The following is a 21567-nucleotide window of genomic DNA, read 5'->3' on the forward strand; positions in this document are numbered from 1 at the left end:
TGCCTTAAGGGGGTAAGGAAGTGCTACAATCGAGTTATACTTAGCTTAATCCTAGCTCCAATCTTTAGCACTGCATTGTGGGAAGGTACTAACAGCGTCCACATCCCATCCTGATGACATGAACATGGATCAGCCAATATTCAATCTAATGGTCTTGTAACGATTACAGTAAAGGTGTGGTGCCGTCAGTATGAGGGGGCAGAGACAGGACTGGATGGCTGTGTACAGAGAGGCTTCAGTTGACAGATAGCCTTCATCAGAAAAAGTACAACAGAGGATCATGAGACTGTGGATTAAGTGTAAGTGGGGTGTAGGTGGGTGATAGAAATTTAAAAAAATATTCAAAAATTACTTGGAAGCAAGTGAAGTGATAACAATATCCAGCTCTACTCCATCCAGTTCTGTTCATAGATCTAACACAACTATAATGTTCACTTTTATTGGCAATATACAAAGGTAATGGAGACACAACTGTAATATTTATTCTGGACGAAAGTGACCATGACAACCTTAATCTCTGCTGCTGGGAGAAATATCACTTAGCACATAGATACCAATGTTATGGCTGCGTGTATAAAGAAAGAAAACATTTCCATTTGAGCATTTCCTGAAGATACTTAACAGATACAATGCACAGACAAATATCATTTGAAAAAGCAACAGTGCCAACCGGAACTTCAGAACAATTCAGTGCATGATACTGCTTTTAAAATGCTTGAAAGGTGACAAGACCTGCACTCAATACACAACAAGAAATGCAGCTTCTACTAGGAACAAACAGCAGTATAAACCAACAATGTAGAAACCACTTTACCGTAGAACTGAATGGAGGATTGCCCCTGTCCTTTGCCATGATTGTAATATTGTATGAGGCAATATTTTCCCGATCAAGCTCATAGTCCTTTCGAACTCTCAAGTCTCCTTCCACCGATGATATTATAAACTCCCCTTTAATGGACAGCAGAAAAAAAAGAATGTCATTCAACTAACTCACAATCATTAAACAATAATCATATACTAAAAGCTGAACTGTATATGCATATGAACTGCGTTACTTGCCAAAGGGATTCAGTTTCATAATCCAAGTACCCCTTCCAGACAGAACAACCAATCCTGAGGGTTCATTTTTCTTCACCACAGTTAAACCTTCTGTTTGTGCTAGGACACCCATCCAGGCTTCAGATTGGGCAGTAAAAGTGAAGTAACAACCCTGTGCTCTCTCCTTCTGTAAGATGCTCAGGCAGAACTTTGAAATGCCATAGTCTCCTGAGTGCTGCCCTTCCCTTTTATAGTGTTGCATATTATACCACCATATTCAGGTATTAGTTGTTTTGGAACATACTTGAATAAACTCCATTTTTGTTTCCATAGCATAATGCCCAATAGCCATGTAGATTAGCACAGCCTTTTTCAACCAGCGGTGCCTTCTGGGTTCTTCAGAGGTACCTTTGTAGAATGCCTTAAAATTGCCCCAAATTGCCCAAAAAGTGTTTACAAGCCAGTAAGTGGCTCAAGCCTGCTTTTCTGTTACACAAAGCCACAGGTTTTTATTGTGCAACATTACAACCAGTCACTGGTGTCTTAACAACCAATGATGCCATTGGTTGATAAGGAACCCATTGGGTGCTCCTTGTTTGCCCCTCCCCTGCCCCTCTCCCTCAGCACTGGGGTCACATTAGATGAGTGAGGGAGAGAAACTGGGGGAGAAGAAGAACAATGGAATACTAGTCAGTATCAGTGTACAAAGGTGTATTTGCTTTGTAGGAGTAAATCCCCTCTAATGTTGGGTGTCCTACCTGCACGGATATTACTGCATTATGTAAAACTATTAGTTTAGTTTTTACATTTTAGAATGGGGTTCCTCAAGATTGTGCAGAAAAGATGCCACGACTGAGAAAAGATTGAGAAACGCTGGGTTAGCACATGATAACTTGACTTGGTTATCCATTTTTCAATAAATTTCTCATTGTGACCAATAAGTGCTCATTACACTGGCTTGCAAGATATTGGAACATACTGCTTTCTAATATGGACAAATTCTGTGTCCACAACATAAAGCATAAGAAAGTCATTACATTAGTCTCTGGCACCCCAGCTTAGAAAGCCTAATGAGTGCTGCAGGACATAGCCCGGGGTATTGGATCATTGCGCAGCCCAGAAGGTCCCTGGGTGTCTCAGAATATATCTCTGTGTATAAGTGATGGTGTATTGACCTTGTAACTTCAAATAAGAACTCCATGGCTTGTCATGGAGGTCTTCATCTTCCAGGAATAGGGCTTACATACCTATCATAAAAAACCCTTAACAATTTCAGTACACTGGCACCAAAAAACAGCATGTTAGTTCAGGAACAGCCTGAACTAACATGCATAGTGAACCCCACTTTGGGTGTTTTCAGACACCCTATAACTGTGACAATATCAAAATAACTGTAACGCTACCCCCTAAGGAGCCGCTGGATTTCTGGGTCTCCATATAGCTGCACAGCCAGGCAACATGCATTTTCCAACTTCTATTCAGAGTCAGTAACCAGTCCATGGGCTTGTTTTTGTTGTTTTATTTGGGGCAAACAACTTAGATAGGGTCTAGGGGTATATGGGATGCCCAACATGAGTTGAAACAGCAACTCTGAGGACAAACTTCCTATTTTCTGTACAAAAAAGGATGGATCCTGGACTCTACTCCCTCCAGAGTGTCTTCTGTCTCTTAATGGATCAGTTACAAAGTCTCTTTAAGGTGCACTTAGTCCCCTCTTAGTGAATCTCTTCAGACCCCAGCTGGAAACTACCCACCCACCTGGCTGCCTTGAAGAGTAAGGGATTCCAGAACAGTCCTCAGCACTGTCCCAGAGAGAACTTGCTGGGTATTGCGCCTGGCATCCCTCTCCCTTGTAGGCCCTGAGGGTGTAGAGTCCCTTGTATCCTGCAATTTTGCATAAGACTGCTTGTTCAGGTCTTTTAGCTGTGCTTGTCTTCCATGCTGAACAGGGTACCCTCTGAATAGGACTGGTGGTGCATTTCTCTCTGTCAAATTTCGTATCCTCCCTTCACCTTCTTCTATGCTCCAGCCTGGAGGCAGAGCCCCCCTTCCCCTGAGTCCCCTCCCAGGCCTCATGGTCCTCAACACTCCATCTTCCACCCGTTCACCAGACTCCCCTGTTGGCTAGGCTCATATTTATGGGCCTATCTGCCACACTGCCAGGCCTCCTGCCTGGGATTGGTCAGACGCCCATGAATATGAAGATTTGGGTCTCCACCCCTCCCCCCGCTGGCTTCTAGAATATTCTGGAAGAGTCCAGAACCAGGGGGAGATACCAAAGACCTAATCTGTAGTGCCCTCCAGCCTGTCCTAAAGTAACCCAATTAGACATGCTCACCTCACTACTGTGACCCAAACTAAATTTAACTCTCTAGCACCTCCAGACGGCACTATAGAACATTTTTGGTTGTATGAGAAGGTTTAATTGTTTTGAAATGGACATTATGAAATGCACAAGAACTGTGTTTTTCCAACGATTTTTAATGTGATTTTATTGCTGACTTTACACAATCTGGTTGCACAAACATACTTAAATAAAGAGAACAACTCTTGTGGATCATTCTAATTTTTCTTGTTTTTTAGTAAAGCAAAACCTATAGTTCCTACTTTACTGTTTTTAGAAATGTGTATTTGCAAGTCTGATGACTGCTCTTAGTATCAGTTTGTTAAAATCTCCCTTTAGTTATGCTCTAATAATATAAAGCAGCATGTTCTAATACTTAAAATATTAAAATTCGTAATACATTTCATGGATTTTCAATCTGAAAACCAAAATGCCTACAAAGTAAACTCATTTTTTATGTAAAACTTTGGATTGCAAGCATTGAAAATGAAAGTATTATTAAACCCCAAAGCAAACATTTATTGTATTGCAGCTTACCAATTCTTAGATGTGATGGCTGTATTAGTTTTCTTTTTTAGGCCCCTTTCACCCAGGACAGATTCTGTTCTGATCAGCAAAGCATCAGCTCACAGATTCCCTGCTAATCGGAGCAGAGCGAGAGGATGACACATTTGTGCCCACTCATTTTCTGAAGAGCGGACGTGGACAAAACCTAATCTGTTCTATGGGCAACTGGGAGTAAAATTAATCCGCTGTCTGTTTACAATTGACTACCCTCCGATCTTCTCCACTAAATGGAAGATGAGGAATTCCTTTCTGTTTTTTCAGCGGACCCAATGGTAGGCGGGTGTAATTTGCCACAAATCAAAGTTCTAGAAGCAGTCGGTGGAGATAAGGAGTGGCTGGTCTGCACTTTTAAGGGATTCTGGCCAATCCTCAACAGTAGGTTTGGCATGGGGCCAGGACAGCCCTTAAAAGTGACATAGCCTGCTCAACAGCAAGAGATTTCAGGTAGAAGATGTAGAGGAAGTGAGGCTGTGGAGCAGGAGCTTGGGAGGGGCCCAGATGGAGAGAGACCTACCCACAGGCAGAGGACCTTGGAGGGAGGAAAGCTCGAGACTTCATCGGCTCAGCCACAGACCCACCAGCAGTACAGAAGAAGGACTGAGTGAATAGACTTGCACCCCTAGGCCAGTAAGGGGAAAGAGGCACTCTAGTGGGAAACTGGATTAGCTTTCTAACCCAGGACTGTTTCACACTGCAGTGGCAAGCAATGGATCTCCTGCCTAGGGATTCAACCATTACAGCTGGATGTGGAAAGGATTCATCTAGGGTCAGGACTGTGCAACCAGAATTTCTGGCTAGCTCTCCTGAAGAATGTTTGCTGTAAAGACATAGTCGCTAAGGACCAAATTAAAAAAGAAAAAAGCGCCATTTACAAAAAAACACCAAAGTGTCAGCAGCATATCCCACCCAAAATAAATTTTGGCAACAATAATCCTAATTAAAAAGGTATGCGCTAATAACAAACTTATACAAAGGTGTATATCAGTGGTTCTCAACCTTTCTAGCGCCGCGACCCCTTAATACAGTTCCTCATGTTGTGGTGACCCCCAACCATAAAATTATTTTCGTTGCTACTTCATAACTGTAATTTTGCAGTAGGAGGAATAGTGCCACGTCATTGGTGTCATTGGGAGGAATAGTGCCCCATCATTGGTATCAGTGGGAGGAATAGTGCCCCGTCATTGGTGTCAGTGGGAGGAATAGTGCCCCCTTCATTGGTGTCAGTGGGAGGAATCGTGCCCCGTCATTGGTGTCAGTGGGAGGAATAGTGCCCCGTCATTGGTGTCAGTGGGAGGAATAGTGCTCCATCATCGGTGTCAGTGGGAGGAATAGTGCCCCATCATCGGTGTCAGTGGGAGGAATAGTGCCCCATCATCGGTGTCAGTGGGAGGAATAGTGCCCCATCATCGGTGTCAGTGGGGGGAGGAATAGTGTCCCATCATCGGTGTCAGTGGGGGGAGGAATAGTGTCCCATCATCGGTATCAGTGGGAGGAATAGTGCCCCATCATAGGTGTCAGTGGGAGGAGGAATAGTGCCCCATCATAGGTGTCAGTGGGAGGAGGAATAGTGCCCCATCATTGGTGTCAGTGGGGGGAGGAATAGTGCCCCATCATTGGTGTCAGTGGGAGGAATAGTGCCCCGTCATTGGTATCAGTGGGAGGAGGAATAGTGCCCCGTCATTGGTATCAGTGGGAGGAATAGTGCCCCGTCATTGGTATCAGTGGGAGGAATAGTGCCCCATCATTGGTGTCAGTGGGAGGAATAGTGCCTCGTCATCGGTGTCAGTGGGAGGAATAGTGCCTCGTCATCGGTATCAGTGTGAGGAATAGTGCACCGTCATCGGTATCAGTGGGAGGAATAGTGCCCCGTCATCGGTGTCAGTGGGAGGAATAGTGCCCCATCATCGGTATCAGTGGGAGGAATAGTGCCCCTTCATCGGTATCAGTGGGAGGAATAGTGCCCCATCATCGGTGTCAGTGGTAGGAATAGTGCCCCATCATCGGTGTCAGTGGGAGGAATAGTGCCCCTTCATCGGTATCAGTGGGAGGAATAGTGCCCCATCATCAGTGTCAGTGGTAGGAATAGTGCCCCATCATCGGTGTCAGTGGGATGAATAGTGCCTCATCATTGGTATCAGTGGGAGGAATAGTGCCCCATCATTGGTATCAGTGGGAGGAATAGTGCCCCATCATTGCTGTCAGTGGGAGGAATAGTGCCCCATCATTGGTGTCAGTGGGAGGAGGAATAGTGCCCCATCATTGGTGTCAGTGGGGGGAGGAATAGTGCCCCATCATAGGTGTCAGTGAGGGGAATAGTGCTCCATCATTGGTGTCAGTGGGGGGAATAGTGCCCCATCATAGGTGTCAGTGGGGGGAATAGTGCCCCATCATAGGTGTCAGTGGGGGGAGGAATAGTGCCCCATCCTTGGTGTCAGTGGGGGGAGGAATAGTGCCCCATCCTTGGTGTCAGTGGGGGGAGGAATAGTGCCCCATCCTTGGTGTCAGTGGGGGGAGGAATAGTGCCCCATCCTTGGTGTCAGTGGGGGGAGGAATAGTGCCCCATCATCGGTGTCAGTGGTAGGAATAGTGCCCCATCATCGGTGTCAGTGGGAGGAATAGTGCCTCATCATTGGTATCAGTGGGAGGAATAGTGCCCCATCATTGGTATCAGTGGGAGGAATAGTGCCCCATCATTGCTGTCAGTGGGAGGAATAGTGCCCCATCATTGGTGTCAGTGGGAGGAGGAATAGTGCCCCATCATTGGTGTCAGTGGGGGGAGGAATAGTGCCCCATCATAGGTGTCAGTGAGGGGAATAGTGCCCCATCATTGGTGTCAGTGGGGGGAATAGTGCCCCATCATAGGTGTCAGTGGGGGGAATAGTGCCCCATCATAGGTGTCAGTGGGGGGAGGAATAGTGCCCCATCCTTGGTGTCAGTGGGGGGAGGAATAGTGCCCCATCCTTGGTGTCAGCGGGGGGAGGAATAGTGCCCCATCCTTGGTGTCAGTGGGGGGAGGAATAGTGCCCCATCCTTGGTGTCAGTGGGGGGAGGAATAGTGCCCCATCCTTGGTGTCAGTGGGGGGAGGAATAGTGCCCCATCCTTGGTGTCAGTGGGGGGAGGAATTGTGCCCCATCGTTGGTGTCAGTGGGGGGAGGAATCGTGCCCCATCCTTGGTGTCAGTGGGGGAGGAATAGTGCCCCATCGTTGGTGTCATTTGGGGGAGGAATAGTGCCCCATCATTGGTGTCAGTGGGAGGAATAGTGCCCCATCATTGGTATTAGTGACACCAATGATGGGGCACTATTCCCACTGACACCAATGATACTTACCTTGCAGACCCCTGCTCCAGCCTGGGCTCGCTGGCTCCCTCCCTCTCCCATGGTACCGACACTTACCTGTCAGATGTCTTCCTTCTCCTGCCGCTCTCCTCCTCTTCACTCGCTCGATCTTCGCGGTGCCGCTCGGCTCCTCCTCTCCAAGCTCCACCTCCTTGCTGGTGATTGGCCGCCTGTGTGCCTCTCCTGAGCTACAGTGCCGGCGGCCAATCACAGGCGAGGATTGATCTCGAGGTGTGTCCAGATGACAGGGGCGGCATGTCATCCCGCCCACACCTGGAGACGGCGGTGGTGGCGGCGGCGGCGAGGAGCGGTGTCTCGGTTCCTAAGACCATCGGAAATATGTGTTTTCCGATGGTCTTAGGCGACCCCTGTGGAAGCGTCGTTCGACCCCCAAAGGGGTCGCGACCCCCAGGTTGAGAACCGCTGGTGTATATCATCATCCAAAAAAACATTTAGTGTTTTAAATAAATAATTATAGTGACCAAACATAAATTAATGTCCAAAAAAATATATATTAGTGTCCAAAAAAATATATATATATAGATCTTCAGTGACTTGAACCAATTGTGAAAAATCCACCACCAAAGGAGATTAAATGAACTCACCAGAGCTAATGGCTGGTCAGATTATAAACCAGCAACAGCGCTTGTGCTCTGGGAGCAATGAACCCGATGTCCAAATAGATATGGTGATGTTTCAGATACTTCCGGATAGTAATAATCACAGACAAACAACTTTGCAGCCCAAGCTCTTATGATGAACTTCTCCACTCTCTCTCATACCTCCATGAGAGCATACAGTACACTCAGGGACAAAAAAAGAGAACATAATGGTGCAATACGTTTTTTCATTTATTTCTTTAATAAAAAAGGTATAAGGAAACTCACAAACAAGGTGTCCAACAGACACCAGCTTCAATCGCAAAAAAGGTGAGATACAATTACCGCTCGCCGCGGATCTCTCCCATACAGCACAGAACAGCAAGGCTCTCTAACGTCCACATCGTGTAGGCCACGCCCAACCGGTTTCGTCACACCGACGTCATCAAGGGGCGGTACAAATGGGAACGTCAGACAGCTCTCATAAATACCACCCTTCATCTACATAATTTTAACACCCAGCCAATCACTGCGTTCCTAGTCTCCTTAATCATGCCAGCTTGAACAGGTGTTTCCCAATTTAATTATACATATACACTCTACTACATAAAAAAGCTAAATATATATACCCTGCAGGTTTAAGTCAGCGCAATACCGTTCTCCTTCAAAGATCCCCACAAAAAAATATATAAAATTATAGAAACATAAATATATGCAGAAAAGCACTTTTGCGATTGAAGCTGGTGTCTGTTGGACACCTTGTTTGTGAGTTTCCTTATACCTTTTTTATTAAAGAGATAAATGAAAAAAACGTATTGCACCATTATGTTCTCTTTTTTGTCCCTGAGTGTACTGCATGCTCTCATGGAGGTATGAGAAAGAGTGTAGAAGTTCATCATAAGAGCTTGGGCTGCAAAGTTGTTTGTCTGTGATTATTATTATCCGGAAGTATCTGAAACATCACCATATCTATTTGGACATCGGGTTCATTGCTCCCAGAGCACAAGCGCTGTTGCTGGTTTATAATCTGACCAGCCATTAGCTCTGGTGAGTTCATTTAATCTCCTTTGGTGGTGGATTTTTCACAATTGGTTCAAGTCACTGAAGATCTATATATATATTTTTTTGGACACTAATATATATTTTTTTGGACACTAATTTATGTTTGGTCACTATAATTATTTATTTAAAACACTAAATGTTTTTTTGGATGATGATATACACCTTTGTATAAGTTTGTTATTAGCGCATACCTTTTTAATTAGGATTATTGTTGCCAAAATTTATTTTGGGTGGGATATGCTGCTGACACTTTGGTGTTTTTTTGTAAATGGCGCTTTTTTCTTTTTTAATTTGGTATTGATTGTAACTTTTTTGGAGTGATTAAGAAGAGCTGCCATGGATATTTTTGGGTATATGAAAAAAGAAAGGTGGATTTAGTTGAGGTACTTAACCCTATAAAAGAAAAAAATGGAGTGGAATTGGAAGATAATTTTAATAATTTAAAGCACTTGTTAGAAAAACAGATTCGTATTTGGTGGGAAGTGTACAAGGTAATTGGTTTCAGAGAGGAGGTTTTCAGGGTAATTTTTCCAATAGAGGGGGTTTTCAGGACCCGAGCAGAGGATGGAACCCAGAGATGGGATATTACAATTCCAATTACAGGAGATGGAAGTAAAGAGATACATATGGTATGAAAAACAATGGAGGAGGTATAGAGGAAAAAGAGGAGTTAAACGAAAAGAAAAGGATAAGAGATCTATAGGCACTGGAATTTTTAATTTAAGTGATGTTTGTCTTACTGAAAAAAGAGTTAAAAGTTTTAGATTTAGGGCTAAAATATATACCCAGAAAAAATGTAAATAAATTCGATGTTTTTATCGATCTGTAAAAATTTGTCAGAAAGCTGAACATAAAAAAAAAAAAAAATTTTTGGAGAAAACTAAAGATAATAAGAGAGGGGATTAGTAAAGTACCTGCAAAGGTCTACATGCATAGTAATTTGAAGAACTCTTCTAGGTTTAATCCTAAAAATATAGGGAATGTATATCTAGATGGTTTTAAAAAAATGGTTGAGACTGAAATTAAAGATGTGAATCTTTAAAAAATTTTTTATGGAATTGAGGGAGTAAAAAGTCATTGGAGTTGTTTAGATCTGATTAAAGAAATATCAAAAAAGGAGACTTTTTGGATATATTAATTGGAATCTTTAGTCTCAAGAGGTTTAAACATAGATATTATCTGCTTTAAATATTGATATACATATAATGGTTGTTATATATAATGTATTTTATTTGGTTTATATTTTTTATAAATGTTTGTAATTTGATTTTGAGAGGAGTTGTGCTTTAAGTTTCTGTGCATGGCCCTTTAAGGGTTTTCTGTGGTTTGAAGAGCCATGCACAGGATGGAGTATATATTGCTTTTCTGCATATATTTATGTTTCTATAATTTTAACTATTTTTTGTGGGGATTTTTGAAGGAGAACGGTATTGCGCTGACTTAAACCTGCAGGGTATATATATTTAGCTTTTTTATGTAGTAGAGTGTATATGTATAATTAAATTGGGAAACACCTGTTCAAGCTGGCATGATTAAGGAGACTAGGAATGCAGTGATTGGCTGGGTGTTAAAATTATGTAGATGAAGGGAAGGGTGGTATTTATGAGAGCTGTCTGACGTTCCCATTTGTACCGCCCCTTGATGACGTCGGTGTGACGAAACCGGTTGGGCGTGGCCTACATGATGTGGACGTTAGAGAGCCTTGCTGTTCTGTGCTGTATGGGAGAGATCCGCGGCGAGCGGTAATTGTATCTCACCTTTTTTGCGATTGAAGCTGGTGTCTGTTGGACACCTTGTTTGTGAGTTTCCTTATACCTTTTTTATTAAAGAAATAAATGAAAAAACGTATTGCACCATTATGTTCTCTTTTTTTGTCCCTGAGTGTACTGTATGCTCTCATGGAGGTATGAGAGAGAGTGGAGAAGTTCATCATAAGAGCTTGGGCTGCAAAGTTGTTTGTCTGTGATTATTACTATCCGGAAGTATCTGAAACATCACCATATCTATTTGGACATCGGGTTCATTGCTCCCAGAGCACAAGCGCTGTTGCTGGTTTATAATCTGACCAGCCATTAGCTCTGGTGAGTTCATTTAATCTCCTTTGGTGGTGGATTTTTCACAATTGGTTCAAGTCACTGACGATCTATATATATATTTTTTTGGACACTAATATATATTTTTTTGGACACTAATTTATGTTTGGTCACTATAATTATTTATTTAAAACACTAAATGTTTTTTTGGATGATGATATACACCTTTGTATAAGTTTGTTATTAGCGCATACCTTTTTAATTAGGATTATAGTCGCTAAGGATTTTGTCCCTCTGTCGCCATTACCCTTGTGCATCCCACACACCCCTTACCCAATGCAAGTTCTAAATCACCTAATAAAACTTCAAAACAAGCTTAAGGACTAGTTACTGTCTCCTGGATGCAAGTCTGTATGGAAAATGCGTATTGCCTGGCTGAGCAGTACTATAGAGATACCCAAACTTCTGTGTCTCCTAAGGGGGTAGTGCTATACCTAAAAAAGAAAACCGATGCAACCATTACATATAAGGACTAGTAACCTGCAAAGTATCAAATGTTTGTGTGTTTAAATATACTACAGTACATATGATATAAATGGTTTACTAATATACACAGCTATTGATCCATACAAAGCATAATACAAGATCACAATATGACAAACTAACATATGCCTCTAGCTTCTGAAAATTCATGAGCCAAATAGTAGATTAATTATCTGTAAAGAGTATTTTGCAATGCAAAGCAAAATGTTTGCACCACACACGAAGAAAATGTTTTGGCATCAAGCCTCCCATCCTTATGTCTTTCCACAAGTACCTTTACCAAAGGATGTACAAGATATTATCTGACTTCCTCTATTATCTGATTTACTCTAAAGCAAGTAAACCATTTATGTGTATGTTGACAATGGAAAATAGTGACATATTGGATGAGAGCTGCCTTTTGTGCCGTAACATTTTATCAATAAATGCATATCACCATGGAGCAGAACTGTACAGATATTTGGACCTCTGGGGTGATGAGACATAATTTAATATGCACTTATGTAGAACGACAGTGGGTAGACTGCTACCGGTACAAATGAACTTCACCAACGCATTGCCTACATTACATCTTGGTGGTATAGCTTGTGTTTGGTTTTGGCACACCCAGCTGTCATGCTAATGTTCTGCAAAACTGTCTATGCAACCTTGGGAACAGGCTTCCTGTCAACTAAACGTGTATGTAATGCCTCACCCTGAGCAGACTGTAAATTCGAGCAGAGTATTCAGTAAAACAGTAAAAGGAACAATGCTACAAAGGTAAAAGGGTGTTATCTGTTGTAGTCATTCAGGATCCATCTTGAAGTATAGAAGTTGTGTAACTGAATATGGTCTCCATTGCTTAACACATGCCATCACCCCTGATATACATGAAATACATTGAAGGACAAATTGAAGTAGTGCGACTTAAGGAAAGTGAATTCCAATTGGTTACTAATGTTACCACAATTTGCGCTTGGTATACTTAGATTGGTCAAGCTTGGACCTTTGTATAAAAGAACAAAACAGGGCGCACTCTCCTCGTGCATTACCGTGATAATATGAAATTTATTATAAAAATACAAAAACATACTCACACGCCAAAAAGGTCATAAAAACAGAGACAAGGAGTCAAAAGATGCCAGTCGTGAACAACATAGGTCCTAAAAATTTTCTACTCCCAAAACGTGTTAGCACTTTATACGTGGACCTATGCTGTCCACAACTGGCATCTTTTGACTCATTGGGGTTTATTTACTAAAGCTGGAGAGTCCAAAATCAGACTCCCTTCTGCATAGAAACCAATCAGCTTCTAACCTCAGCTTGTTCAATGAAGCTTTGGCAATGAAACCTGGAAGCTGATTGGTTTCTATGCAGAAGGGAGTCTGATTTTGGACTCTCCAGCTTTAGTAAATAAACCCCATTGTCTCTGTTTTTATGACCTTTTTGGCTTGTGAGTATGCTTTTGTATTTTTTATAAAAAATGTCATATTATCACAGTAATGCACGAGGAGAGTGTGCCCTGTTTTGTTCTTTTCTGCTAGTACCAAGATTCCCAAATCTACCAAGAGCGGCACCTCAGCAAGTGCTGGATTTCATTTTGAGTGCAGCAAGAGAGATTTGAGCACCAGTTTCTTGTTACTGTTGGATTTTGGACCATTGTATAGCTGACCATAGATGGTTCTTTTTTTTTTCATTCAGCCAGCGGGCTGAATGAAAAACTAAACTGTTTGCTCCATCCACCTTGCTTGTGTGGATGGAGGAAACTTTTTTGTTTATCGTTCAGCCCACTGGCTGAAAAAAAAATAAATAAAAAAGAGCCATCTATGGCCTGCTGCGACATTGCATTCTAACAGCAAGTCTCTCCACTGCAGTTTCTGATCGACAAAAAATGTCCAACTTGTAAGGTCGACTTCTGTCAAACAAGGAAGCCACAAACTGGTTTGGCCATTTCAGCAATTTTGATCTATGCCCAGCTTATGTATGCATATTTTAGTACTGAAGGGTTACTGGGGAAGCTGAAAATCACTGTAGTAGTCATCTCTACTACAGTGATAGCTGCAATCTTCTAGGTTCTCTGCTGAGGGACTTCTACTCTGCCCCCTGACCACATGGGATCACTTGCTTGGCATTGCTGCAAATCACAGATTCTTTTTTTCAATGAATACAAGATGTTCTCTAATTTCATAAGGTAGAGATTGTGACATCACTGCCATTTCTTTCCACCTCATCCAATCAGAGGATGCTTCTATTCACTGAAAAAAATACAAGCCTTTTTGTGAATGGCAGCACTACTGCAGTAGAGACTCCCTATGGTCAGTATACAGAAGCTAAGCTGCTCAGCACAGGAGATACACATACTTACATTCTCTAAGCTGTACCAATGTATGTATGCAATAAAGGTCATACCTGGAGTTCAGCTTTAAATAAATAAATAAATTTGGGGCATTAAATGAAATAAATAATCTGCATGCCACAATCATTCCACTGTTCATTGCTGAGAAGGTGTGCTCCAGTTTCATAGCTGGGTTAAGGCATAGTCTATATGTGTATCCACCTTTGGAACACAGCTGCACATATGACTCTTTTAAATATAATATATAATTACTGTTTAATGGTGACATGTATGCTGTTTTCAAAATCCAACTTCTTTAGACAGACTGTATGTGGAAGTAATGCATAACTGGGGAGACTCTTGAAGTAAGGGGATCAACGTCTGCAGGAATTAAGTGCAATGATCTATAGATGCATGTGCATACCTGCAGAATTCTTCCAAATTCAACCATTCTGACAGGCAAAGCTTTCCCCCTCCTTCCTGCCTCCTGTGCATTCCTTTAGCCAGTGAGAATGGCCATCATACACATGGTACAGTAGGTAGGGTGTTTCTGCTGTGTGCCTGTTTATTTGACTCATATTAAATTATTATTATTATTATTTATTATTATTATTATTATTATACAGTATTTATATAGCGCCAAAGGGTTTGCTCAGCAAATGTTACTATTTAGATAACCGAGGAATGCTCATATTGTTTCCTTTTAATACAAATAAGGCTTTCTTGTAGTGATATAGTGTTACCAAAAATATTTTTTTAATGGAATCCATAGGTTAAATATGTTACTGTAAATGAAAAGTAAACATTTTTTTCCTAAAATGTGTTCTATTAAAATGACAGGAAACCACTAAAACAATGATTCTGATACAAAGCACTGCAAAGTTATTTGCAAATAAAATAAAGGATTTTTTAAAATTGTGCTTAAAGTGATTCTAAACAATTTTTCTTTATCTTTAAAAACCCAAACATGTCATACTTACCTGCTATATTTAATGGTTTTGCACAGAACAGCTTTGATTCTCCTATTCTCGGATACTCTCTCCAATGCTCCTGGCTCCTCCCCCTGCCAACTGCTCCCATAGCAAGGCGCTGGCTATGGGGGCACTTGTGTACTTGTACTGAGCCTTACTGTCTGTATCTGTTGACACAGACATAGGGACCCGGCACTCCCACTCTCTTGTCACTGGCTGTGATTGAGCCAGTGGCTCCAACTGCTGTCTCTGAGCCAATGAGAAGGGAGAGCACATTGCTGGATCGAGATCAGACTTGGGTAAGAACAAGGGGGGGGGGGGGGACTGCATGCAGAAGGTTTTTTTACCTTCATAGATTTCCCAATCATGTGATCACTGATTAGCTGTCACAGTGCCTGTCCCACAGGCTCCCAATGGGCACTACATGGCCACAGTGCTAGAGGTGCTAAGCATGACCCCAACACAGAACAGTAACGCAGATATATGGCAGCTTGGAGTAAGACCCACCTCTGTGCTGCCACATATTTAAGTATGGGTGGCAGGTACTGGTTAAAGAACAACTCTTATCTAAGCAAACACGCCCACAATTTAGGTTAAATCTCAAAATATCACCTATTCCCAATTATGTTTCAGTTTCTTAAGCTGGGGTGTTTTTAACATTCAAATAAATACTCCTAAACCAGTCTCTAAGTTTTCTCTTAATACCTGCACTACTTTAGGTGTCAATGGAAGTCATGCCTGTCCCCAACACTAATAGCTATGGCAGGCCTTGTAGAAGAAGTAGATATACTCATCATCTATTTTGTGTAATTCCTCCACATGTATATAACTTTTTATACACAGGATAATTTATAATAAGATTCAGTGAAGATTAAATATCTATGCATTAGTGAAATGACCATGATGAATGAATATTAGTAATGTACACTTACCAAGAATATCACCACCTACAATGCTGTATTCTACTTGGCCATTGAGACCAGAATCTTTATCTTCAGCCTTAAAGGTTGATACTCTAGGACCAGGCTGCCCTTCAGTGATCTCAAAAGGACCCTCATAAACATTTGGAAACTTTGGCCAGTTGTCATTGATGTCATTAACATTGACCAAGACCTGTAAGAATAAATGATATAGATTTAGAAGAGTAAAGACCCCCCCTATAGGACTTGGGACTTTGAAGGTGTACATATATATAAAAAAAGTTTTATAGAAAGTACAAGGTTTTTATTGTGTCAAAAAATTATTTTAACATGTAGACATACCATATAATACATCATCCAATGACCTTGGATGATGTTTTGTATGGTATGTCTACATGTTAGAATAATTTTTTGACACAGTAAAAAGCTTGTACTTTTTATAAAACTTTGTTCGGTATATATATATATATATATATATATATATATATACCTTCAAAGTCCCAAGTCCTATAGGGGGTCTTTTCCCTTTATTTATCTTGTAATTCTGGGGATATTGGCTACTGATCAGGAAACTCCTTTTCTTCTCTTTTTTTGTATATTTAGAAGAGTGTCAGCCATTCCTAATATGACCAAAAAATCCCCTAGTGAATAATGCACTAGGGTTAGCACCTCCGTCTGCTCTTTTTCCAGTTGTTGATTTCCCTATCTGAGGAGGGCAGCATCTCCGAAAGGCTATTCATAAGCAATTTTGGTCCTGGTTCCCCTGGTTTTTCTTTTGCATTTGATCCCTGGAGCACTGGAGAGTATATTCTGTTACCTAATATGACCAAAGACTAATTCTGTGGTATTCATGACTAACGATACCACTTCTAGGTCCTCAGGAAATATTAAAGCTTAAGTATTAGTATGGCAATTTTTACATAATTACATAGCAATTCCGGGAACACTTAGCATTTTCTCATGTAGAGCGTTCTCTGATTGGACTCTTCATTGAGAAAAAAGCAAAATGTTCTCTGAACAGCACCTGTGGCAAGTGGGCTCTTCCTTTAGGAGAGTTTGTGACAGAAAAGCCATAAGGAGACAGGGACCATGAGTTGTCTCCCTATAGCAGGAGGTTCCTGAACAAAGATTTTCATGGCAGGATCTCTGAAGTAATACAGGAACACTAAAGGTATTACTTTAAACAAAAATTGAACAATCTGGTATCATAATTTTTGTGTTTGTTCCTTTGAATAATTTTGGATGAAAGCTATGTACTAAAGATCAGATTATCGTACAATCACTTCGAAATTGGTATTTTTTTGTACAATTTTCTGTTCATCCGTACTAGGCTTTAGACTTACCGTATTTTCCGGCGTATAAGGCGACTGGGTGTATACGACGACCCCCTAATTTTCCAGTTAATACATAGGTTTTGGGCTATACTCGCCGTATAACACTATCCCCCTTCCGAGGCAACACCATTCAAAAACACCAGATTTGTTATTTGAAATGGTTATGACTTACCGGTACTTAAAATCCTTCAAAATCCTCATGTTCATCCTCTGACATCATAAGTTCATAAATGACATCTTGTGATACACTTGTAAGACAGTCATCATATGGATCAAATTCCAAGTCAGATGGTTACCGCTGGATGTGCGGTAATACCGTAGCTTCGGCTACATACAGTATACAGTATATATACAGCCCGCTGGATGTGCAGTAATGTACATACAGTATACCGCGCTAAGCCAAGCTGGCTCAAAACAAATGTCCCTATGACAGATTAATCTGTCAGCCCGCTAGATATGTGGTATATACAGCATACTGAGCCAAGCTGTTTCAAAACGTACCGGTACGTCCCTACTGTAATCAGCCTGCTGGATGCGTGTATGTACAGTAGCTGCGGCTACATACAGTATACACTGGACCAATCACAGCGAGCGATGTATTCTACTAATACAAAGCCTGCTCGGATTGGCTGAGGTTGTGACATCATCAGCCCACCTCTCTGACTCAGCCAATCCAAGCAGGCTTTGTATTCATTAGTAGAATACATCACTCGCCGTGATTGGTCCAGTGTATACTGTATGTAGCCGCAGCTACCGTACATACACGCATCCAGCGGGCTGATTACAGTAGGGATGTACCGGTACGTTTTGAAACCGCTTGGCTCAGCGCAGTATACTGTATATACCGCACATCCAGCAGGCTGACAGATTAATCTGTCATAGGGACATTTGTTTTTAGCCAGCTTGGCTCAGCACGGTATACTGTATGTACAGTATTACCACACATCCAGCCAGCTTGACCCAAACAAACTCAAGGTTCACATTTTATAACCCACGTATAAGACGACCCCCAATTTTTGGGGTATATTTGTAAGTATAAAAAGTAGTCTTATACGCCAGAAAATACTGTAAATAAAAACATACATAACGCTTATGTAAGAAATATAATATTTTAAATAAAGGATTGTATTAAAGTTATGTTAGGTTAGATACACAATTTTACTTTGTGACTATATCTTAAAAAAGGTAGCAGAATAATTCAAGGAATGCACTGAAGATATGTAGGAGCCATGAAAAAAAATTGTAATTTCCTATCGTGAAGTGTACTCTTCTGAAGCACATTAGTTGAGGGGTAAAGACAGAATGAACAGGAGTCATGCGGTTCAATGCTTGAGCATCTCCCTGCTTGCCCTGTGTGTCAACAATGAACACAAGGCTCCAAAGGTAAATATTAATGTTTGCAGCCTTTTTTACTTATATTTTACATTTTTTTTACCTGTAATACACAAAGCTTTTCTTGGAATTATACTGTAAAATCCTCGGAACAAATACTTCTTAATGTAAATTAATGTGGAAACAATTCCTGTGTTTCAGTACTTGTTTTCAGGCAAGGGGAAGGGTAATGAGCTTTCTTCTGGGAGAGGAGGGTGAAGAGATCACACTTTACAATGCTTAGTTATGGCAGGCACTGGATGACCAATGCTCCTACACACACAGTATTAAATGGGGTATAATATGTTCTCTTGAGGAAGGAAATTTACCGAATGACAGACTTCCTACTGATAGAAGTTCATCCATCTTCATGTCTAAAAATATCTTTTAAACAGGAATTGCATATGAAATTTCTTAAGGTCTTATTTTGACTTAAATCACCATAAAAGGCTAAAGAAGTATCTTTAAAATTGCATCTTAAAAGAAGGATGCATAAATAAAAAGAATTCTAGAAAGAAAGGCAAATAAGAAGCAATTTTATAAGAGAAGTAATTCTCAAAAAACACAAGTCCTAATAAAGATTACTACAAACAAACCAATGAATCACTGCTAGAAAAGTGACAGTCCACTGCAGCCATTCTTGTCCAAGATTCTACGGAACCCAAGAGTTCCTTGGGCTGTGGCTGACTGAACTCCCATTTGATGATGCCTGCATAGTTGTCATCAACCATCTTGTTAGCTGACTGTGAGTCCTCATGCACACTGGACGTTTTTACAGCGGCTGTTTTTGGCTTTTGACTTTTTTTCTGCAGCCAGTAAACTCCCCAGCATCCTGTGTCCATGCACACTTAGGCTGTAATCAGCGTTTTTTGGCAGGGGAGTTTTTTGGCTGGAAAAAAAACAGTACTAGTGGGTTTCTAGAGGAGTTTTTTAGCTGTAAAAACACTCTAATGCTGAAAAATGCAGCAAAACACAGTAAACCACGGTAAATCATGGCAAACCAGCCTTTTTGGACATTTGTTTATCAAAAAATATTTTTTTGGGCAAAAAAAAAAACTCTAAAAAAAGCAAACGCAAAAAACACGGCAAAACGCCGCTAAATGTTAATACAAAAACGCTGAAAAACTCACTTTTTTAACGAGATTTTACAAAGCTAATGTTACCAGCGTTATTAAAACACCCAGTCTGTATGGAGCCTTAGGGTGACATTTTGGCAACCACTGTAAGGGGGTATTCTTCTCACTGACCACCAATGTAAGGAGCATTATGTCAATTCCCCGATGGACTAATCTTAGCAGAGGTTCCCTGAGACCTGAACATTTTTTGTTCCCCTGGGGTAAAATGGTTGATAATGGCTGGTCTACTGCATGGCTGCACACTGTGCACATATTCTTTGCATTCGGTTAACCTTTTTGTCTAGTCATTTCTTTAGTCACTATCATTTTCATTTGTCTAGCTGATTTTTTCAGAATACATACCGTGGTAGTGGAGGTTTGACGACGTGGTACAATAGGACACCTGTCTGTTGCAGTTACAATTAGAGTATATTTACCCAGACAGACTTCATAATCTAGTTCCTTCACAGCACGTATCAGGCCCTAGAAAAAAGAAAATATGCTGTATAATTACAATTCATTTCCTACGACAACAAAAATGTGGTGAATACTTTAAGACAATGACAGACAGAGGCTTAAAGGACTTGCATATCATTTAAAATGAATACTTTGTTCACACAATAATATATATTATAGTTACATAGTTGATAAGGTCAAATAAACACCATTCAGTTCAAACTTTGTGGATGTGAGGGTATGAGTGCGTATGTATTTACAGTATGTCTCTGCCATTTCCCATATCCCTGTATATTGCATTCACTAAGATGACCATCTAAGAGTTTTTTTATAATTATTAACACTCCCTGCTGACACTACCAATTGTTGAAAGGAGAGTTCCACTTTCTTACCGCTCTAACAGTAAAAAACCACCTATGCAGTTTAATCCCTTGATGCCAATCGCACACAAATATGCGGCCTCTCGGTGTCTGGGTCTTGACGCCGAGCGACTGCATATTTACGTTCAATTAGCCCTGCACATATGTCCGCGACTCCCGGAAAGGTCCCGATCTCCCCTTTCGATCTGGACCTTTTCCGATCATGTGACCACCGTGATGGCGAATCACGGCGGTCACATGAACCTAAAACCCTGCCCCGCCTCCCGGGCGTCTTGTCGCCGAGCGACTGCATATTTGCATACAATTAGCCCTGCACATATGTCCGCAACTCCCGGAAAGGTCCCGATCTCCCCTTTCGATCTGGACCTTTTCCATTCATATGACCGTCGTGATGGCGAATCACGGCGGTCACATGACGCTAAAACCCTGCCCCGCCTCCCAGCTTCTGAAACTCTTAAGGGTCGGGAGGTACCGGCGCGAAGAGGTTAAGGTTAAATCACTTCTCGTCCTACTTCATTGAGTGGCCATGTGTCTTCTTAAGCAATCTGAGACTGATTCATTTTTTTCCTATGCTAGAGTCACCATTTAGATATTTGTATATTACAGTTATATCTCCTCTTAAGTGCCTCTATTCCAAAAGATTAATTTTAATGTTTGTTGTCGACTTTATATATTACATACACCTGTCCATCTGTAATTTGGATTCATACTAAAATCACTGCCTGTTTTCAGCACTTGGCAGGATAATGATTTACATGCTAACTCCAATTAGTTATATGTTACTCCTGTATTCAGGGTGTAACATGGTGCCACATGTGGAGGTACTTTCCCCCCCCCCCAGCCACTATCACTTTTGATAGGGTCTTCTGAAAAAGTCATAGGAAGTGACGAAACGCGTCAGTACACGTGACGTCAGACGTATCGACGTTGACCGGAAGTGCGATCGCGGCCATCTTGGAAGTGGGAACATGTGGCCAATGTTTCCCTGAATCTGTCCACACTTGTATCCCTGTGAGGAGGAGCTGTTTTCACCCAGATTCTATGTGAGTTACTAATAAAGGAGGATATGTTATAGACTATCTGTGACTGTGGATTTTCTTGAGAATGGAAGAAAAACCCTAGCATTGGATAAAATCGGTTTGAGGAGAAATGAACCCAGAGTGGTGTCCTGCCTTGATGTT

The 21567-nt window shown here is 41.3% G+C and overlaps 1 protein-coding gene across 3 annotated transcripts in view; it reads right to left on the reverse strand.

Annotated features, from left to right (window-relative positions):
- CDH23 (cadherin related 23) overlaps positions 1-21567 on the reverse strand; it is a 1300862-nt gene that overhangs the window by 103629 nt on the left and 1175666 nt on the right. For all 3 annotated transcript variants that reach the window (XM_089677099.1, XM_089677097.1, XM_089677098.1), the window contains exons 38-40: positions 19914-20033; positions 15743-15923; positions 815-948 (exon numbers count right to left, since the gene is read on the reverse strand). In XM_089677099.1, coding sequence (XP_089533225.1) covers positions 815-948; positions 15743-15923; positions 19914-20033 — 435 coding nt within the window. The remainder of the gene's footprint in view (positions 1-814; positions 949-15742; positions 15924-19913; positions 20034-21567) is intronic.

This window comes from Staurois parvus, unplaced genomic scaffold, assembly GCF_062004578.1.
Source record: "Staurois parvus isolate SC_StPar_1 unplaced genomic scaffold, SC_StPar_1.0 ptg000177l, whole genome shotgun sequence".
Lineage (NCBI taxonomy): Eukaryota > Metazoa > Chordata > Amphibia > Anura > Ranidae > Staurois > Staurois parvus.